This window comes from Scophthalmus maximus, chromosome 3 (assembly GCF_022379125.1).
Source record: "Scophthalmus maximus strain ysfricsl-2021 chromosome 3, ASM2237912v1, whole genome shotgun sequence".
Classification (NCBI taxonomy): Eukaryota; Metazoa; Chordata; class Actinopteri; order Pleuronectiformes; family Scophthalmidae; genus Scophthalmus; species Scophthalmus maximus.
In genome coordinates, this window is record NC_061517.1 from 6475818 (window position 1) to 6497500 (window position 21683).

Here is a 21683-nt window from a genome sequence, read left to right on the forward strand (position 1 = left end):
CGACATATCCTGACCAGTGACAGACTCGCAGAAGAAAGGAGGACACGTAAAGTCCTGCTCAGCGACAGAGGAAAGAGTCTGTGGTCGCCGTTCGACGGGTCGGACCGTGGAGGCCTTTATGTGGATACTTTATGAAATGGGATTTTAAACTTCACAGAGCTAGTTGACCGCGAGAAGAAACACATCCTATGAGGAGAGGGACGGCACAACAACACAATACAGCATCCTGGAAGGAAATAGTCCGTTTAAACTGAGCAGAGATGTCCAATGATACTTCCTCGTTCTCTGGAGAAAACCGCAGATAAAAAACCTGAAATATTTGCACAGCCATTAGCCAATAACCACTCATCCTCAGGATACGCAGCACACCAAGTGATAGCGTCAGTCCTGAAAGCGTATATCACGTGACCATTCACGTGTGCACATCGCCGCGCAAACAGGAAGTAGATCGTCCACTCTGCAGTCGGTTACTTTGTTACAGAAAACACCAATAAAAACAAACACAACAGATGTTATGATAAGTACAGACACAAACAATACTTAAAATACTTTATTTTTTTTTAGTGTTTGGTACCTGATGGCACACAGCTTAAAATCACAAAACTCAGTCTTTTGGCCTCGGTGATTATGGCTCAAGTTTCCTGAACTTGGCTTCGTCTGTAAATGTCATGCATAAAAAGACCAAAGTTGCATTGCTCTTAAATTACGTTGCATTGCGACACTGTTGTACAACGTTGTGGCGGAGGAATCCCACTCCCAGCCAAACTGCCCCCTCGAACTGTTTTTTCTGGATGTGGCTCATTCTCCGTGTAGGTTTTTTTTTTTTCTGCCCTCGTGTTCATTTTTGTAGTTCTCACTGTCCTCATCTTGTAGTTTGACGCGTGTTAGAGCCTGTATAGTGTAAACATGAGCACTCCAAGTTTAACCCGTGGGCCTGCAGAAGAGCTTTAATAACTTACGGCCTGCACATATGGCACTGTGGCCGACTGGCCTTTCAAATCGGCCACTATTAAATGTATCACAAGGATAAAAATAATTCCCCCCACTAGAAGTATTAGATATGTAACACGTTGCCAAAAACCTTCTCCAATCCCTGTAACAGAAGGTAGTCTGGACAGAATACTGTATGCCTGCAGTCAATAACAAGACAAACGGTGTTTAGCCATCCTAGGGACCCCGGAAAAAACACAACCTGGTGGATGGATTAAAAAAATACAGAGCAAACCGATCATGGGCCGAGTGTTGGGTCTTAAAATGAGGCGTGTTCAGGCACATTGTTGTTGCATTGATATCGTGAGGCAGCGGAAAAGCAACGGCGCTTTTGACCAACAGAAACCTGGTCCGAAGGCAAAGTCGCCGTACGTCAATGTTACTTTAAGGTTGCACTATCGAGATGGCAACATTCACCGACGTCGGCGGGTGAACGACGCAAATACACTCAACGTAGCCAAGATTGATACTTTGCGACTCGAGTACAATCCTTTTGAACGACCCCGCCTTGTGTAATAAACGTGGACGTGGAACAAACTGAGTGCACCATGCACTCTAGATCATGCACTGAGATTATTTTTTTTATTGGGAGCCCCTTTGAACTTAGATCATCACGACTAGTGGGACGGAAATATAAAAGGTTTGCCCCGTGGGTGGTAATACAGTAATGTAGTTTCATTAATCAAAGGGTTTATTTTCTGAACACTGGCCACGTGGAACTTCTCAGGCTTACCTTCTCTGCTCGATCAGCGCCGACATGCAAGATATACTATGTCATTTTTTTTTAGAATTTCTATATTTTAAAACAATACTTGCAATATGTGCATCGCTGTCATCATTCCTCCTGTTTAAAGACACCTTTAATCTCAAGGTACAGTTAAAAAAAGTGTAAGTGTTGGCCCAGAGCGAACTCTGACCTGATGGTGATGCCACGGGATCACCACACTTTGTTAGATTCATTCTTTGGGGATTGCGAAGGTGTCTGTACCAAATCTTTCTCTCTCGGTCTGAGAGCTGGACCGTCAGACATCAGCGTCCCGAGCACCAGGCCCCCAGCATGGCTAAAAACACAACCCAGTAAGCATTTTCATTATTGCACATAACCTCAATTTTAGCACTGGCTTTGCGATCAAAAGACAGGTGATTAGTCTCAAGTCCTGCCCTGTGATTTCATAACATTTCAAAAATGTGCATACACAGACAGGGCACGTACAGAAGTAATAAAATATTATTTATAAAACGCTCAGAAGGGTATAAAATTAAAAGCAGTTGGTGCTGAGAATGTGCAGAGGGTTTTAGTGTGAAGTAGTTGTTTTTTTTAGGTAGGAGTGTATTCACACACCTTTCTCAGGCTGTTTCCAGTCATTTGTTTAACAGTCTCTGTCTTTTAACCTAAAAGAAAATGGAAGTATTCCTCATTTTCCTTCTTCACTCCCCCCCCTTTCTCATTTGACTTGGCGAGCAACCTCTTATTGTGTCTCCATCTTGAACGTTTCACCTGCGGATGTCAGTTTCTGATGCTCTGACGGTGTTCGTAAAGTACATGTACCCTGTTGTAGAAGTGTAATCGCACGAGGGAGGACAATGTCCCGTGCTATCCCGTCGTCATCCTCCTTCGCGTTGGCCGTCCCAGACCAGTTGCGGAAGGAATTGCCCTTGCGCCATTCATACGCGCTAACTGTCCTTTTTCTCCCTCCATGTCTCCCTCTTTCTATACCTCTATTGTCTTGAAATATATCCTGGCATAGATTGAATCCAGCTGGCTGTGCAAGGCGTGGAAGGAGGGTCTCTTGGAGGGCTCGGCGGCCCAGCAGTCCATCATGATGCGGTAAATATTCTGAGGACAGCGGGTTGGACAGGGCAGCCGGAATCCCGATGACAGCAGATCCAACACCTCCTTATTATTTTTTCCTACATCAGATTTAGAAAAAGCCATTTTAAGAATTGCTGCAGGAGCTCAACTCTGAAAGGTGAAGTCAACATCACTCTGGCAACATATTGAGTCCAGATATTCAGTCATCTTCAAACTACGTGGATTTAAAAAAGAACTTAATTAATAGGGTTTGTGTTACTAAGTTACTAAATGTGTCTTACTCTGTATTTCAGCGCTCTCTGATTATGGCCTTTCCTGTCTGAGGGACTCCGCCCCAATGTCCCATCTAAAAGTTTACATTTCAAAAAATATTTTGCTGGGAACTATTTTAAGTAGCGTATTCATTTCAAGGTTTTAGTTTCTTTGTTGACAATAAGGAGAAATGTAATATTCTTAGCACTACATCTTATGTAGGTCTTGAATTTCTAAATAAATAATTCATTTTAACAGTGTATTAGTTATTGTATGATCAAAGTAAATGTTGAATCTTTACTCGGGCGCAATTATTTCATTTCTTTACATCTATATTAACCAAATTCAAGGATACAGTTTGCTCCAAAAGCAGCCATATGAATACTGCTATATTACATCATTAGTATATACATATTTTTATATGTGCATGTTCTTTTAATAACAAGTGCAAAACATCTAACGCGCTACCTTCATAAGGCATTTTGCCGCGTGACATCATCTCGTACAGCAGCACGCCAAACGACCAAACATCCGATTTTACAGAGAACCGCTGGTAAATCGCCGCCTCAGGCGCCGTCCACCGCACTGGGATCTTTGTGTTTCGACTCGCCGTATAAACACTGTCCTAGAGAGAGAGAGAGTATAAAGGGTTAACAGGATATGTATACACACACTTGAAACTTAAACCGGTCTTTTCCATGAACTCCCAACAGGCATAAGTTCTTCTTATTTATCCCTGACCGCCACATACAGTAGATCTAATCCATTTACTGTAAACATAAGTCATACTTTCAGTAGGTAACAATGCAGAGCAAGAGACCAGCAGACACCCGACGAGCTTTCCTGGGTTTCCTGGAGTTATTTACAGTAAATATTTTTTGTTCCGAGTCAATGATAATGATGTTTTAATGACACACAGAACATTTAAAATGCAAGATGTCTCTTTCTTTGCTAACAATAAAGTCTTAGAGGCTCGGCATGAAATATTTAATTTGTATTATTTCAGAGTGAAGAGAAAAGGAAATAATTTCAAAATGACTCTGAGCAGACAGACAGAGGGAGGAGCGATATGATAACTAGTGTTATTAATACAACCCTGCCCCCTGTTCCTCTCAAAAGGAAGACATCCCCCTCCTCACCCTAATGATCCGAGCCAGTCCGAAGTCGGCCACCTTGCAGACCAGGTCGTCTCCCACCAGAACGTTTCTGGCCGCCAGGTCTCTGTGGACGATGTTCCTGTCCTCCAGGTAGGCCATGCCCTCTGCGATCTGACTGCCCATGTAGATCAGATGGGCGGACGTCAGCACCTGGCCTTCAGCACCTGACGACGGACACACCAGCGTCCCATCTTTACACCATTCATGGAAATCTGTTGTTGCAGTCTTTTGCATAATCCCGTCCAGTATACTCGGAAAGCGTTATTGTAGTATACCAAAGTGTTTCTTTTATTATACGCACTCGCATCAGTCTATTTTCTCACACTGAACTGGCAGACCAAAATAACTTCATAGTGCCTTCAAACTTAACACGTACCAGAGCTAGATGTCATCAAATACCGCGGCGTGCAGTTCCTCCTCACCCACCGAGGGGCGCTGCAGCACAAACACTTCAGCGTTTCTGTTACAACAGAAGCTGCAGCATTACTGGGACATTGCTCTCGTGAAGCTAAACGTTTACCGCAGATCAGCAAATGGATGTGACGTTAGAAAAGCGGCGGCGTTTGGGCAACACATCATGAGTTGTGCTCATTAATACTCGGCTGCAGCACTGAGCTGGCTGCTCGGGATGTGATGTGAAGGGGAAGCATGTAAACGACGACAGAAACGCTTCTGCTCTATGCACCGTTCCCGTCACACAGGAGGCTGACAATGATGACGGATCCTGTTTTGGGGGGTTTTTTTTTTTGGAAGGAGGAGTTTTTATTTGCTTCTGTGTGTGAGCATGAGGAGTAGCAACCATCTATTGGTACGAGTCAATCCCCTCACACTTGCTCACAGAGACTCCTCGTGATGAAAGGCTTTTGTAAAAAAAAAAACACAAAAACGTCGGTACAACATTCCTCTGCCAGAACGCAGATTATAATTCCTTTTGCCTTGGATTGAAGGGGAAGAGATTTAGCGTCACTTGGCCTAAATACTGTTTCAGAGGGCTTTTCAAAAAACATGTCTGAGGGGAAGGACTGAAATTCTCAAACACAAGAAAAGCTAAATTAACCCCTTCTGTTCTTAAAGCTCCTCTGTGTGTGTGTGTGTGTGTGTGTGTGTGTGTGTGTGTGTGTGTGTGTGTGTGTGTGTGTGTGTGTGTGTGTGTGTGTGTGTGTGTGTGTGTGTGTGTGTGTGTGTGTGTGTGTGTGTGTGTGCGCGTGCGTGCGTGCGTGCGTGCGTGCGTGCGAAGACTCACAGGCGAGGTAGGACTTGAGGCTTCCTTTGCTCATGAGTTCGGTCACGATGTAGACCGGCTCTCCTCTGGAGCACATGGCCAGCAGCTGGATGAGCTTCGGGTGATGGAGGTTCTTCAGCGCCTGAACCTCCTTCACAAACTCGTCCTGCTTCGTGTCCTCTGGAGGAGGAGGAGGAGAAACACTGGTGAAGTTACCCTTCATGTGACGACCTTGGTTGTTTCTGTGTTTACTTTAGGAGTTGTTTTTTTTCAACCATGTCTGTCAAAATGTTCCTCATTTTCCAATTTCAAATGTCTACCCTTCATTCATCTCTTACAAAATCACTCTCCACTCTTTAAATCCCTGTGGAGTTTTTATACGCAAACCTTAATTAGGTTTTAGTTTTTAGTTTATTTACTTGCACAAGTAATTAAAAGGACATTGATTAAAAGGGGGATTTGTCTTTTATATATATATAAAAAAAAACCTCAGAAAGGAGCATCGCTATTAAAACAAACCATAAATAAACTCCACTCCGCTCTATTCTCCATTCCTATCATCGTATTTTTGTGCATCACTCAGTTTTATTTTTAGCTCTGGCCTCTGAGCCTCCTCCTGAACGAACTACATTTTTCTTTTTGCTTCCCCCATCAGGGCCGTCACCGGATAAACAAACACCTGCGAGCCCACATTCCAGGCAGCACAGCTAATATCAGGTTCCGTCCTGCATTGGGCGGATTCCTTTGTTGTCAGGACAGAAGAAGAAAAAAGAATTGCGGGCATGGAAACTTTATTAAGTTGTAAAATCCTGACTCATAAAAATATGAACTGCTTTGAAGTGTCAGAGTCCGGACTTCCTGTTTCATCTTTTCAGTCGCAACACGCCCTGTTCTGTTGTCAGTCTGCACACGCCTCCAAGCTTTTACAACTTTTTTGTTTGCACTATTTTGTGTTGGGCCTCATGAATCACACAATGTATCCTGGCAAGAAACAAGGTGCCATTTAACCTCCAGATGTTGCACAACAAGCACGGCCTCCGGTCTGCGTTCGTACCTTGCTTCAGCATCTTTATGGCCACTTTCTTGTTCTCTGTGGTCCACAGGGCCTCCCACACCTCTCCGAAGTGACCCTCGCCCAGTTTCTTGTGGAGTTTGAACTCCTCCCGAGGTCTCTCCCACGGCTCCATGTCGAAGAGCTCCCGCTGCACAGAGACGACAGGGTGAGTCCAGACAACTGTCATGCATCCAAAAAATAAAAACATTCAAAGGAAGAGGACGCACGATGCTGCAGGAATACACGGTCAACACGTTTACATGCAAACTCATATTCCACCATCATATTACCATGTTGAGGATTTGATACTGGTCATGGAAGCGGCATATTCGCTTGGGAGGCAAATATAATTTTCAGATCAAGACGTTGGACAAGCGGATACCGTTCAGGTTGTAGGAGGATTCTTTGGACATGGACAGTTTACGTCCCACAGCCTCTGGCCTGTTTACTGTAAACTTGACAACGGAAGCAGAAACAAGTTGGACTGGCTGCAAAATGTACTTGAGCCCAGTCTAATATTAGACCGACCGCTGGGCAAAGCTGAAAACTGGAGCGGATGATGTTGATGGTGACGACTTGTAACGTCGTTGATTATGGACTTAATAACATGTTCTGGACGGTTTTTTTGGACTTTTTCAATCTTTATGCTTTCTTGAAATTATCTGGAGTAAATCAAGAAACAGGATCGCATGAAAAAATACAGTTCTTACAACAGCCTGGATTTGTCTCCCTCCTGACGCCAAATGATTTTTCCTTTTCAGTTAAATCTAATCTGATTTAATCCAATCTGAAAGCAAAGACCTGATAATTGATGATAATGAAAAACGTTTGTGACCCTGTCAAATTTTGATTATTTTTACGATGCCAGGTTTGATGCACGTGCAGAAAGATTTTACTTTTTAAATGAGTGAGCGAGTGAATACATGGCACATTCAGATATTTAATGAGAAATGTATTGTCATTAACAATCAGGTGCTCAAAAATATTGATTTTCTATTCATCAAGTGCTTTGATATATATGAAATGAAAATTAACAGACCAATGAAATGATTAGTTAAAAAAGAAAATGTGATAAAAAAAAATAACAGTCATAAAAATTTGCCATCACTCATGAATAAAATACAGATCAAGTTAAGTTTATCAATATACATTTAAAAAAAATTCAAGTGTTGATCATGTGATACACGAAGCAACTTGTTGGTCAACCTTGCCCCTCTGTGTTGCCTCAGCACTGTTGCTTAACTGAACAAAATAAATCATCTATATTTTGCTTAAATGTTTTCAAATAAATTAATGTTACAGGTTTAGTTTTTCTTTGCTGAAGCTTCGACAACGCAGATCACAACGGATCACAACAGTTGCATCTTGTAAAAAGACAAAAGCTCAGACTATATCAACTATGACAAACTGAAATAATAATTTAAAAAACATTAACATTTGAATTAATGACACTCCGTTGCTACATGAGTCCCTTACTGTACAAAATATTCTGCTTTTAGCACATTTTCCACATTTAAAAAAAAAAAGATGCCGTCTTTAAAAAAGGTCGCCTCTCTTCATTTATAATCATGAGCGACATGATCTCACAAATAGTTTTTCAAACCCTGACAAACTTAAGACACTAGAGCTTTAATAACACAGTCGGCTGAACAGTTTATTGGCCGTTTGAACACACAGGTTAAATCTGCTTCAGAAACTAAAAGCTAATGGACGAATCAGACGTCAGGCCGCAGAACCGCACTTCATCAGGTTTTATTGACCAATTCTCTCTGCTGTGTAATTGCCGGACCTCGTGCCAACTCGATAAAAAGTGATTGAAAGTGTAATTAGTGGCCCTGTTTAATGGCGGAACATTTAACTGGTGGAACTTTTAAAGACGCCTTAACGCCTGCGAATGTCTAATTTTCTAAAAGCAGATTTATTCTTGTGTTACGGGCTCTAAATGTTCCAACATTAGACTTCGTTTAGGCCCAGTGATGCTGCAACAGAGAATGATGGGACAAAACACATGACTTCACACATGTAAAATGTTGCATTGCTAAGATTTTTTTCTTCCTCACAGCTTATTTCTATTGAGTTAAGAACGAAATATAAATAATGTAAAATTCCAAAACGTGTTTGGGGATTTAAAGATGCTATGATAGAGTCACAGTGTGGAACTTTGAAATCGACACCTCTCATCAATCACAGCAGATCAGTGAAATACAAATGGTACGCCTAAAAATCAACTCAATATCATTATTACATTAATTATAATGCTTGCCGTTTTAGCTATGTCAAAGAATGTGGACTATTGACGTTAAAAAAAGGGATTTTTAAATTTAAGAAATTTCAAAGTGTTCTGTAAATGTTCCTCTCGTTCTCAGCTGTTGTTAAGTGTGCATGTGTATGTACCATATGATTGTATTATGAAAGCATGTGTACAGATGTACACTGTTGAAAAAAAAGGGCTGGACTTCTCATAATAAGACGGGACCCTCGTCAGATGAATACATGAAACAAATGTCATGTTTCCATCGTTTGAGCTTTGTCTGGAGCTCCTTTCATGACGTCGTCTCGCTGCTCCCGTCCACTTCCTGCCTGTTGGTTCTCAACGCTCCAGGGAACAACAACAACAACAACAACAACAACCCACGGAGTGTGCCATTTTAATGACAGTGATCATCTTCCTTTGTGCCAAAACACGTTTCCTCCCATGAGATGTATAGGGCGGGGGCACTGTTGCTGCATCCTGGGCAATCGCATCTCTTTAAACTAATCGGGGAAAAAGCCGGAGCCCTGCTCCCCTTTAGTGCAGCATGAAGACGGATGCAGCCAGACCGTTCTCCAGTGCTGACACGGCTGTGCAGCATGATCTGGTTATGCAAGATTAAATGGCACCTGACTGGAAAATGAGCTTACTCCGGTAACTGCTCATCTCCATGAACCAACTTCTGCTATTTGCATAATGGCCGTAGATGGAAACGCGCTTCATCTTTTGCCTATTTTCAGGACAATCTGTTCTAATTTGTGCTACTTTTGGATGGAAACCTGGCAGGTGAGATATAAATACCACAGATATGGTTGATACTATTATTCACAATCATCATTAGTCCAGTTCAAAAGTTTCTTTTTGGGGGGGGGGGGGGGGTTCATGGATCTTTAAGAAATCCATTTAAAATGTGTGACCATGGCTTAATATTATTGAACCATTTGAAAAAAATCTTTCAAAAATAAAACACACATTCAAGTTCAAAGTTATTTAGGTCACAGAACTGGCCTACGGTTGAACACCTGGTCTCGCGATCATCATGAGATAGACAATTTCTCGAAACATAAGTGCTCCATTTTGTTTTCTTTGTCGAGTGCAATGCTTCTGTACTGGGGCGGAATCTGTGTTTTGTATTTGCGTGTGTGTGTTTCTGCCTCAGTGTGTCCGTGGCCTCGGACTCAGAACCTCCGCTGGAAGGGAAGAGAGAAGAGGGAGGAGTCACTGAGTGGCCTCTGATAAAGAAAAGGTACAATTTGATGATTTTCTTGTTTGTGACTGTCGCGTAATACTCGTTTATCCTTAAAAGATCACTTGATATTTGTAAGGCCACTCGCAAAATTGTCAAAGAGTGCGGGTGAGCTGTCGGCGGTCTCTCCGGAAACCGAGAAACCTCGGGGAGCTTTGCTCTGCTGTCTCCCGCCGGGCTCAAGCTGATGAGCCGCGACGGAAGAATCCAGCTCGCTGGGGGTTTAGTTTTAAGCTGCAGTGCAGAGATAGAGCATGTCATTCCACCACGGCCACGTGACTTCATTCTAAAAGTGTCCCGCATATTTTACTCTCCGGTTAATTACACTCCAAATATTGGATATTTGCCTTCCGGTAGGATCTTTTGTGCACAGTAAGAAGCCCTCATTAAATTCCTGCCGCAACAATAGAAAGAGGAATTCAAGAGCTTTGTTTCAGATATAAAAAAAAGCTGCAAAGCAAACTAAGATAATGTTAAAAGACAGGAGATTTGTTTTCTGAATATGGGCTTGAATTATCAGCGTCAGATGGGAATGTTGGCCAGAAGCTACAGAGTCATGATTGGCTGCTGGTTTTTCTTTGAGAAAATAATACAAATGCTAATTTATGCAAACTGACGTTTGGGTCCTGAGGTGCGGAGAGATGGAAGACAGTGTGCCAATACAAATACTACACTGTTTTGCACCCGCAACGCCGCAAATATTATTTTGAGGGATAATAATCTCAAATTATTCGGCGACATTTTTGTTGTTGTTGCAAGAAGCATCGCTCCCAGTCCGTCACCATCGGGTGGTCGGGGGGGGGGGGCTACGTACTGTACGGGTTGTTGGACCGATTCAAGTGTCGGTTCTATTCGTGAGTCAAAACCTCTGATGTTTTAAACAGAATTGAGTAACAGGTGAGTTTTTTTTAACCACTGAAATTTCCCCTAAAAAGGTGATTTTAATGTTATTTCAGAATTGTTCTGAACCAGGAGTGTGATGCTGAGCTACACTATAAATAGACATCAATCATGTATGGGTGCAGAATAGTTATTATCCACTTCCTGTTTGCGAAGTACCCATGGACGGACAGTAAACAACTACTACTTTGTGAGGAACGTTGGAGCGAATGATATTGTAAATTGTTAATCAGATGCTTTGCAGCACCTCAACTTCCTCTAATTGACTGTGTTGCACGGTGGCCCAGAAGCCTCCAACTGGAATGCAAAAGCCACAACACAATGATTGGACGTTGCCATGGCGATTTGTCCACAGGGTGGACTATGATCACTATCGCTATGTGATTGTCACAAATGAGCAAAATCCAGGTTTGGATACAAAGTCATATGTTGTGGTGAGTGCACTGCCAGACTTATTCTAAGTATCAAAACTCACATGTTATTTAACTGTATTCACATACAAACGTGTGACAGATGATTCTGGAGCACATGGTTCACCATCTACTCGCGTGTCCATGTCCTTTTATCTTTGTGAGGACCAATTGGATTTTTGGTAAATGAGAAGATTCTGCTCAGCTTAACGCAGCTATAAACCCAATGTTTTTGACAATAGCTACCAGGTGACGATGTGAAAGGTGTCTCTGGTACAGTGACGAACCTACTGAGGAACATCAGCTGAATTACACGTCTGTTTGTGAGTCTCAGCTCATAGTTTGAACCAAAAGTTTTAAAGAGACACAATCTCACCGCTCTCAGAGTTGTTATGAGTCGTGATCGTGGCCCCCTGACAAATGTAAAACCAATATTTACTCTCTTTACCAAATATTCAGGGCTACACCTTGTTCTTCAACTTTCTTATCCCCAGGCCTAATTTATTTTTTTTTTAAATCCAATACTCCACTGTTTGCTGCTGAGCAGGTGGTGTACAGTGGATTCATCGCAACATTTTAACCATAAACCCAAAACTATGAGCCCAGTCCGGTGATGATCCACTGTAGGTTCGTCACTACCAGTCACTTGAACCATTATTAAATCCAAAAATCCACGCTATCAATAATATCAAATCCATCAGGGTCCTCACAAGAATAGAAGTAAAAAAAAACCCATTGCGTTTTAGTTTTTTTTTTGCCCCTCCGTGTCTTACCTGCTGGGCGCAGGGCTCCACCAGCAGCACTCCCAGGCTGCGGGGGTTCTTCTGGTAGTAGGAGATGAGCTCTCCCAGCGTGGCGAAGGAGAGCTTATCGGAGACGAAGTAAGCCCCGATGGTGGAGCGCTGGATCCGGAAGTGGTACACCTTCCCCTCACTGCGAGCTGCAGGGCGGCGAGAGGAGCTGTCGTTATCAAATGTTGTAAAATATGCAAATGTAGTCACTCGCACATTCACACCGGACTTCATTATCTAAGAGGGAAGCTCATAGTTTGAGGAGTTTGCAGCAGCTACATGATCTGAGGGGGGACTGCCAGTACGAAGCACATCACATCACGGGACATTCGACTCTGTTTGGGTCAGAGTAAGGTGGAGGGGGTAAAATTCATGAAGTGTGAAATGACAAATGAAAAATAAAATATGTGAAAAGACTTAAGGAAATTGGCTCGTAATTCAAAGGCACCAGGTTGGCAAAGGATCTGTGGCAATCCTTTTTCCTACCATAACTTAAATGACTTGTTCTCCGTTAAACATACTGCTAAAAGACGTGAACTCATTCACTTTGCTTTATTCCCCTCGTAAAATGAAAGTAAATTGGAGTGAATAAAAAAAAAAAACCCACCTCCCTGTGTGAGAGAGAAACAAGGAGCGGCGAGGAAGCTCAGAACACAAGACTGTTATTATTCAAGCAACCATCGGCTCAAAGTGTTTTATACAAAACACTTAAAAAGAACATTAACAGAGTGGGCAGGTCATCTGAGCTGTCCATTATCTATATACCGATTAACCGCTGAGGGTCGCGGGGAGCTGGAGCCAATCACAGCTGACACTGAGCAAGAGGCGGGGTCCACATTGGACAGGCCGCCAGTCTGCTCACACTCGTAAGTCTTGGACTTGTCTTTGGACTGTGGGAGGACGGCGGCCCGTCCCAGAGAAAACCCACACAGACACCGGGGGAACATATAAACTCCACACAGGCCGGCAGGTTCGAACCAAGGACCTTCCTGCTGTGAGGCCTCAGTGCTCACCACTGTACCACTGTACCGCCCTTTATATCTGACCTGTATTTTCTCAGATGTCACACGACAGGGATTTGAGACTTTTATGCCTTTCAGCCTGTAACTAGAAACACTAATGACCTCCAGAGTCACGGCAACCAGGGTCGAGGACAAAACCATCCTGCTGCCACTTACCGATTATTTCATTCTTTAAAGTCCCTATGTGTAGAATATAAACCTTTCTGACGCTGTCTATTGTGCTGCGACTCCATGAGAGTGGCACAAACACGCCGACACCTCACTGGATTATTTTCACACTTGGATTATGTGCAAGAGTTTTTCTGCAAACTAAAGGTCAACATGCCACAATTAAAATGATTTGAAAGAAGACGCTGCGAATGCATTACATAAATAATATCTCTGCCGAAGTTTCTTCTTTGGCGTGCAGGGTTGCCTCAGAGGAAACTGTGGCTAAACGCGAGTTACGTTCAGAAACTGGCTGCCACATTTCAAATAAACATAAACCATAAACTGTAATGATTCTCCATGAACGTCACAATGTGCATGTTTTTATGGTTGTGATTAGAGAGAGAGGGAGAGAGAGGGACAGTAAATCAGACACGTGTGTGTGTGTGTAAATGAAGGGGAGGTCTGTTCCGCTTTCACACACATGCATGTATGCACACAGAGTAACGATGATGCATATTTTAGGAGGACGAGCTTAGAGAAAATTAAATATCCGACTGCAGCATTTCCCCCCGGGGACCCGAAGGACCTTGCCTGGAAGGTGGAGGAAGGGGTCAATGAAAAGGATGGAGAGGAGAAAAGATGCAGACGCAGACTAAGGTAAAGCCAGAGGGCGAATAAGAAAAGAGAGGACAAAGTCATGAGGACCAGAGCGGGAAATGGGCTGGAGGTGATGGAGGGGGAGAGGGTAATAACTGAGGATCTAAAGTCACAAATCACACAGATCTCCGGACAACGTGCAGGTGCATTAGAGAATTGGCTGTGAGCTCATTCGGTGTAACAGTGTTGTCTGGTAAGAACCACTGGCTTCGAAATGTAGGTTCGGACAAGAGAGGACACGCCACTTGACCTCCTGTAACGGTCTACAAATCACACAAAACTGAGTAGAACAGGATGAAGATGAACAAACTTCGCTCGCACAGTAATTCTTTTAAAAAGATAATGAAGAGTTTCTACTAATTACCTGCAACAAGGAGGTTATGTTTCCATCTGCGATATCTGCAATATGTAGTCAACCTAATTCCACAAATTTGACTGAAGGCATTTAGCTAGGGCAAAGGAAGAATCAAATTAAATTTAGGAGCGGATTCGTAAAAGTGAGCGGATACATAGACCGATCTCCACCAGACTCTGTGCAGGGACGGGGCCTGGACCTCGGAGGAACCAGTGCAATTTTGGTGCAGGTGCAGATTAAGGGTCAGATCCAAGAATTCATTTTTCCAATTTCTTAAACATTGCAACATAGGTCTTTTTTAAAAAATTTTTTTAACCGGATCCAAATAAAAATCCGAATCTAGCAGATTATAATATCTTTTTTAAGCCATATGATACGGCGTTTTTTTGTTTATTTCTCTTGAGCAGATAACACAAATTACATTGATCGTCATGTCAACCGTTTAAGACCCTTATTATGAAAAACAAATAATTGAGGTTATCGGAACTCTCATAAAACCAAATATTGTTGTTTATACACATTTCTTTGCATGTGGATTTAAAAAAAAACCCCAACATGTTAATTAGTGAGCTGTGGAGGTTCTGAAGTGGCGCTTCCAGTTTTTTAAACCAACATATTCTAATTAACTACTCAGCTCCACTCTGAGCACACCGACTGAATGAGGCTGGTATGGAACGCCCTGTCCAACGCTCTCGAGAACAAAGCGGATACGAGTCATTGCCCAAAAATGCGGACGTCTTTTCCTGAACAATGTCATGAGACGGTGTCGGTGCCAAATCCCTTTTTACACACCCAATCAACTGGCAGCTCCAGACTCATCAATTAACTACGTCAATGTCCGATCGCCACGAACATTTGTCCCATGTCCCCTTGCTGTCCTTTTCATCCCCGTGTTTTACTGTCGGGTCTAAGTGTAAAATAGGCCTATTTCATTAACTGAGCTTGTTTTGTAAGGCGTATACGGACATAATGACGACAGACAATATTCCTTTTTTAAAGATAAACTCAAAGATATTTGTTAACCTTAACGCTTGTTATTTAAAAAGGAATTTGACATGTTAGAGATGCAAAGTGAACTTCTTGTTGCCAGGCAGTTTTCAGCCCCTGACTTGTGTTTAACTTGATAGGTAAAATTAGTTTTTAGTGGTTTGCGATCATTTGAGCTAATATTCAGATGAAACACGAGGCCGTGCTACAATGAACCAATCCTCTTCTCCTCCAGCTGGATCATGAAACGACCCAGAACTGGTGACCAACAGAGCCAGATGTCATTTTCTTTTTCCATCCCTCTTTAGATCATGATTCAGCCGAACCTCTGAGATGAAACATTTCTAAAAGCATCTGCTCCTGTCAGTGAAAACCTTTACCATATGACGACACATTTTTCCAAAAGACTAAAATATTCATCAGTCATTGATGTGACTCTCATAGACCTACGTTAATAAAACAGAAGATGTGAAAATGCACTTAAATTCAGTTACGTAACAGGCGGAGCCCTCAGACAACACAAACCCCCTCCTCCCCATTGAAAACACCAGCTGCAGGAGCTTTTAGTACGGTTCTGCAGGTCCGACGTTCCAACATGAACTCATATCTATATATATTTCATTTTTCTTTCATTGTTTTCACTGACTGTAAACACATTCGGTGGTTTCATTTCATGGGAGGATATTTATACTAAATCATCTCCAAATCACAAAAGAATAATGTTATCTATTCAGCACCAGGTTGTGTAACTTCAAAACATCAACCTGCCATTGTGCTCGTGCACCGCCGACCTCCAACATGGCTGCCGGAGGGCACCGAGTGGAAATCGAAGGCAGGGAGATTAAGCTCGACAGTGGGTGGAGACCTTGAAGGACGGAGGGGCGGTGGTGGCGGAGGGGGTGATGGATGGAGGATGGGACAGATGAAGAGAGGAGCGGGTCACATGGTACGGGGGGGGGGCGTAAGATCTCAGTGCACTGCAACTCAAGAAATGTGCAAACAGACAAAACGCAGGCGAATTCAGGAAAGATTCTCGGCGGTGGAGAACTGCAGCGGCTGATAGTTTATCTCCACGCGAGTCAAACACGTTGTTCAGTCGGCACACAACAAGCTGAGCTCGGCGTCCTCACTGCCGCTCCGCTGCCTGATAACAGACGTTTGACGTCCTCCGCCTCCACAGGCTTTTCAACAGGCTTATGAAACATTGCGAGCTACAATGTACACAATGAAGTTAAGACTTGTTTGCCAATAGGCCTTTTATTTAACAGAATAAACAACGCAAGTTCACACTCCCATGTTTATTTTCTTAATTCAAGCTCTATATATTTTGTTGTATTTGTGTTTGTCGTTTTAAAGTTATTTATAATAAAGCCAGCCGATATAATGTATTGGAAATGTTTCACTCCCTAATATCGGTATCAGCCCCCAACACTCTGTATCGGTCGGGCTCAAACGATAAAAATACAAAAGTAACAAAATTATAAATAAAAACATTTCACTTTTATTCATATTTGAATCAAAATTGTGACGACAGTTGTGGGGTTGCCAGTCATCACACATTAGCTTTTTACTTTTGATAAAACATCTGTATGGATATTTATTCCTAGTTCTTATTTAATAAAGAATATTCAATATGCGGGATCTGGAACCGGGGGCTTGAACACTTGTTAAAATTCAGTAGCTGTACTTCTGTGTTTAGTATTAGAATGAATTTTTTTACAGCCTATTTAAGTCACAGCATTGGATCCACAGCAAACTCCAAGAAACAAGACAGAAATTAAAAGTGAGAGTCATCGTTTGAAGAAGGGAGGGGCAGTAAGCTAGGCAAATGAGAGGAAAAGAAAGAAGATATGAAGGGAGTGGTTGAGGTCAGAGGTCGCTGTTGGATGGATGGATGAACGGATGAGAGGCGCTTACCTGAGATTGTGTACTCGTCACTGTGACTCTCACTGATGCGAACCAGGAAGGAGCCATCTTTGTTTTGGGAAGCCAGAAGCAGCTTCTCGGCTTTCACTCGGTTTATGTTCCCGTAGTACCACCTGATGGTGAGGAAAAAGAAATACAAAAATACATAAATAAAGAGCAAGGTGAACGAGTGATCACAACATGAGAGCGGAGTGAAACAGAAACACAACACATCTCAGAATGACACACACACACACACACACACACACACACACACACACACACACACACACACACACACACACACACACACACACACACACACACACACACACACACACACACACACACACACACACACACACACACACACACACACACACACACACACACACACACACACACGCACACGCACACGCACCAAAAGAAAATACAGTTAAACTATTTCAACAACTGGTCGAGTCAGTTACAACAAGCAGCCGACATTTAAACCTGAAGACTAGTGTCCACATGACGTTGAGATATTGGACAGAAAACCCTGGTGAATACAAAAGAGAATATATGTGTGAATACAGTGATGAAGTCTTTCACAGTTACTGTACGGTGTCTCTGAATCCTGCCTCGTTTGCTCAGATATCAGAAAAGTGACCTGTATTTACTCTGAATTATCGGGCAGGGCGGGTCTGTTCTCCACCGCACTCAGGTTTCACTGAAACCAACAACAAGCAGCAGGAAGAGAACCGAGAAGAAAGACGTTAGGACAAAATCCCAGGCACTACAAATCAAGTCCTTTTGGATAAAATATTGAAAATCTTCATCTTCTGTAAAGGAGGCAAAAATAAAACTCCACACGGTCTGCTACTGCTCCTGAGGGGTTTATGGTTCAATCTCTAGTTTCAAGTCTTCTTCTATACAGTGTGACGTTCATTTAGTAAATTATGGATAAATCACAGTATGTATTGGGGCAAGGCTGTTTGATTGACAGCTAGTACCATCCAGTGGATGCAGGTGGACAAACTCTCAGTCAGACCCAGCCCCCGCTGGCGCCGGCAAATGGGTGACATCACTGTGGGGTCGCTATTTGGCAAACACCCGCCACCGCTCAACGCCGGGAAAACACCACCCCGGCGGTGAAGCATGGTGCTGTGGGGCAGGGACAGAGTCAGAGCTGCTTGACCGAACGCTGATCCGCAGAGCTCACGGCCTGAGACCTTTCAGCAAGACAACGCCCCAACGCAAGACACCACAGGATCGTCTTCAGGACAAGACTCGGACTGTCCAAGACAGAGCTCACACTTAAAGGGGCCGTAGGCGATTTCAAAGTTTTGTAAACATCAGCGAGCTCGCTCTGGGTTCTGTGTGCGCCGAAAAGAAGAAATCCGTTTATTCGGCTCAGCCCTGGCTCCATAAATTGAAACCAAACAAAAAAACGGTGCGGCCCGCACCACACAACAGTGTGCCGTTTCGTGAACATCGCTCCCCGACGTGCTAGCGGCTGATGTTATGACTCAGGGGTTTTGGCGCTGTGGGTTAGCGCGTCGGTCTCACATACCCGAGGCTGCGGGTTCCACAGGCCGGTGCAGTGAAATCATCAACGACAACAAGACAGACGAGCTTTCTCCAAAATCGCTTACTGCGCCTTTAAACCCCTTAAAACATCCGTGTAGAAACCTGAGACAAACTAACGGACAGGGATGCAAACATAAACTCCTTGGTAGAGGTAATAAAATATCTCAGAAATTTATTTTCAACAATTTTGCTAAAGTGTCATCATAATGGGTTATTCCAGTTTTGGCAGATTTGTCAAAACTTCAGGCTTTTCTTCTGTTGCCTCTAAAGGATTTCACATTCCTCATTATTATTATACCATATCACGAAGCTTCAGCATTCTTGGAGAGGAGTCAGCGAGGCTCCTGGTGTTTTCACAGCGGCGCTGCTCATCTCCAGTTTCAGCGGTGCGTCTGATGACGGTGGGACACGGGGACTCGTAGTGACGGGTCGGCAGAGTGACAGGAGACGGCGCGGGGTCCACCTTGGAGAGACGGAGCGAGCTCGGGCTGAAACACGATGATTCCCCTGCAGGCCGGATGAATGAATAATGGAGGACCCGCAGCTGCAGGGCGGCGAACGCACTCAGCCTCTCGCCTACTTCAGGGTCCAGTGAGGTTCAGCAGCAGCGGCAGAGGCTGGTGGTTGTGTCACCTCCAAAGATTTGTGTTAAACTTTGCTTTGAGCGCCAGGAGGACGCCCGAGGGCTCCGTAGTTTTTGGAGCTATAAGTAGAGACTGAAACGCCGAATCGATAAATCCATATTCAGGGCAACTCATTTTTACCGGTGGCCCCTCGGAGCCGTTTGGTTTGTCCACTCTGGGCCCCGGCCCCAATAAAGGGCTGATTCTAAAAAGGCCCTGATTCTAAGTTTCAGCTGATTATACGCTGATGGAAAAAATCACTATGAATATTACATTACATCTCTGCCCCTAAATCCTTCACACTGGACCTTGAAGTCATTTTCTAATCCGAAAGGACAAAACAACACAGGTTGAAGCTTCTCAAACTTAACTTCTCATGGCCTACTATGATAAGTTGAATATCAATGAGTTGGTCGGACAGAACAAGGAAGCCGAATAAGACAGGAGGCATTTCTGATATATTGAACCCAAACTGTCACACTGCTCGTCCTGTTCGACAACAGGCCCTCAGCAAAATGACGAACGACGAAGAAAACACCCAAAATATTCATATCTGAGAAGCTGGAACCAGAGGATTTATGTCATTTTCTCAATCATCACAACTGACGCCAGTTAACTCTCTGCCGAGCGACCGATCAAGTCATCATTTTAGCTTGAGTAGAATAGTCAAATAATTTATATAAAACTGAAAAGAAATCATGAATTTGTCATATTGGAAAAGCAGATGACTGCCTACATCTTCTGTCGTTGGACTAAAAGATGAATTATTTCAGTTTTATTTATAAGAGAAAACCTCAATCTCTCTTGATTAAACTAAATCCCACAGTGCAAATGATATTTGACCCGTCTACTTCATCAGTCCCTGCATGGTCCACTTCAGGCCTCAGTTATTAGCCTATTGATTACACTCTATTAATCAATCGTTTAATGTCAGAAGGACCACCGGGGAGGGTTTTCGTCAAAGCCGTAAAAGATCCTTTACTGAGGATCTGTGACCAGCACATTTTTGTATTTTATGGACAGAAATAAAACACCAAAATTTGAATTTGCTCATCAAAACAGTTGCAGATTAACTTTCTGCACCTCCTGCTCAATTCATGTGACCACTTCGTTCTGCTTTAACCCCCCTTTTGCATTTTGCCTCATTGACAGTCTTGACTGGGGGATGACATTTAACCATGGACACTGTGAATAAGTCAAACAGCAGCAGTGAGGTCAGAGCTCGGTCGGCTGTCAGCCTCCATCTCCACAGGTCCCCGGCCTCCAGGGTCAACATTGGTGAATAACCCCTGAATCCAACTCCTGCAAACAAACACCTGGCTGAAGATCCCGTCCACAGGCTGTGAGTGAGTGAGTGAGTGAGTGAGTGAGTGAGTGACCTCTGGGGACCGAGAGGTCACAGGAAACCAGCCGGTGTGCGTCTGACGTCTGACGTCTGACATCAGATCCCAGATCTCAGATCCCAGATCCCAGATCTCAGATCACAGATCACATCAGATCTCAGATCACATCAGATCCCAGATCACATCAGATCCCAGATCTCAGATCTCAGATCACAGATCTCAGATCACAGATCCCAGATCACATCAGATCCCAGATCACATCAGATCCCAGATCTCAGATCTCAGATCACAGATCTCAGATCCCAGATCTCAGATCCCAGATCACATCAGATCCCAGATCACATCAGATCCCAGATCACATCAGATCACAGATCTCAGATCTCAGATCTCAGATTACAGATCACAGATCTCAAATCTCAGACTGAACAAAACTCACTTGTGCTTGGCGAACTCGTCCTGCAGCAGCGCCACGTAGTTGGCCGGGATCAGGCCGGACTGCAGGGAGCCGGTCAGCTTCTTGGCCAGCACGTACTCGCCGCGCTTCTCGATCACCGACAGCTTGTCGCCCTCCTTCACCGTCAGCTCGTCGTCGCTGCGGGCCACGAAGTCGAAGAGCGCCGCGTACAGCTGCACCGGCCGCTTCTTGGGCGAGGGCGCGCGGATGTCGCCGGACACGGTGCGGATCTCCGCCGCCTGCGCCGCCGGGTTGGCGATGACATGGTTGTGGCTGTTGGGGACGTCTGGGTAGCGGAAGTCGGGCCATACCCAGTTCCAGAGCCGGCCCAGACACGGCATACACGAGCGGCAGCAGCTCTCCATCCCGGGACATGAAGGAGCGCGGCGGCGGGACTGGCACGGGGATTTGTTGCGACAGGAGGACGCCGACCAGAGAGACGCAGCGTGATCAGTCCGCCGACAACGGCCTCGCACAGCCCACAGGCAGCGGCCGTCCAGTGCACATACTGCACCGCAGCGACGGGTCGGGC

The 21683-nt window shown here is 44.0% G+C and overlaps 1 protein-coding gene across 1 annotated transcript; it reads right to left on the reverse strand.

The window, feature by feature from the left end:
• Window positions 1-535: 535 nt before the first annotated feature.
• Window positions 536-21516, reverse strand: srms (src-related kinase lacking C-terminal regulatory tyrosine and N-terminal myristylation sites). The gene is made up of 8 exons (XM_035645535.2): window positions 21134-21516; window positions 17175-17296; window positions 12069-12235; window positions 6489-6636; window positions 5456-5614; window positions 4195-4376; window positions 3524-3680; window positions 536-2901 (listed from the first exon to the last, which is right to left on the reverse strand). The coding sequence occupies exons 1-8, from the start codon at window positions 21514-21516 to the stop codon at window positions 2702-2704; spliced, it is 1518 nt and encodes a 505-aa protein (XP_035501428.1). The 3' UTR covers window positions 536-2701.
• Between the last annotated feature and the right edge of the window lie 167 nt (window positions 21517-21683).

Excerpts from the sequence above, each read along its gene's own strand:
- srms (XM_035645535.2), bottom strand. The coding sequence starts at position 21,516 with ATGGAGAGCTGCTGCCGCTCGTGTATGCCGTGTCTGGGCCGGCTCTGG. Across the intron at positions 17,297-21,133 it reads GACGAGTTCGCCAAGCACAA|GTGGTACTACGGGAACATAA; the intron begins GTGAGTTTTGTT and ends CCTCACCATCAG. Across the intron at positions 2,902-3,523 it reads CGGCAAAATGCCTTATGAAG|GAAAAAATAATAAGGAGGTG; the intron begins GTAGCGCGTTAG and ends AATCTGATGTAG.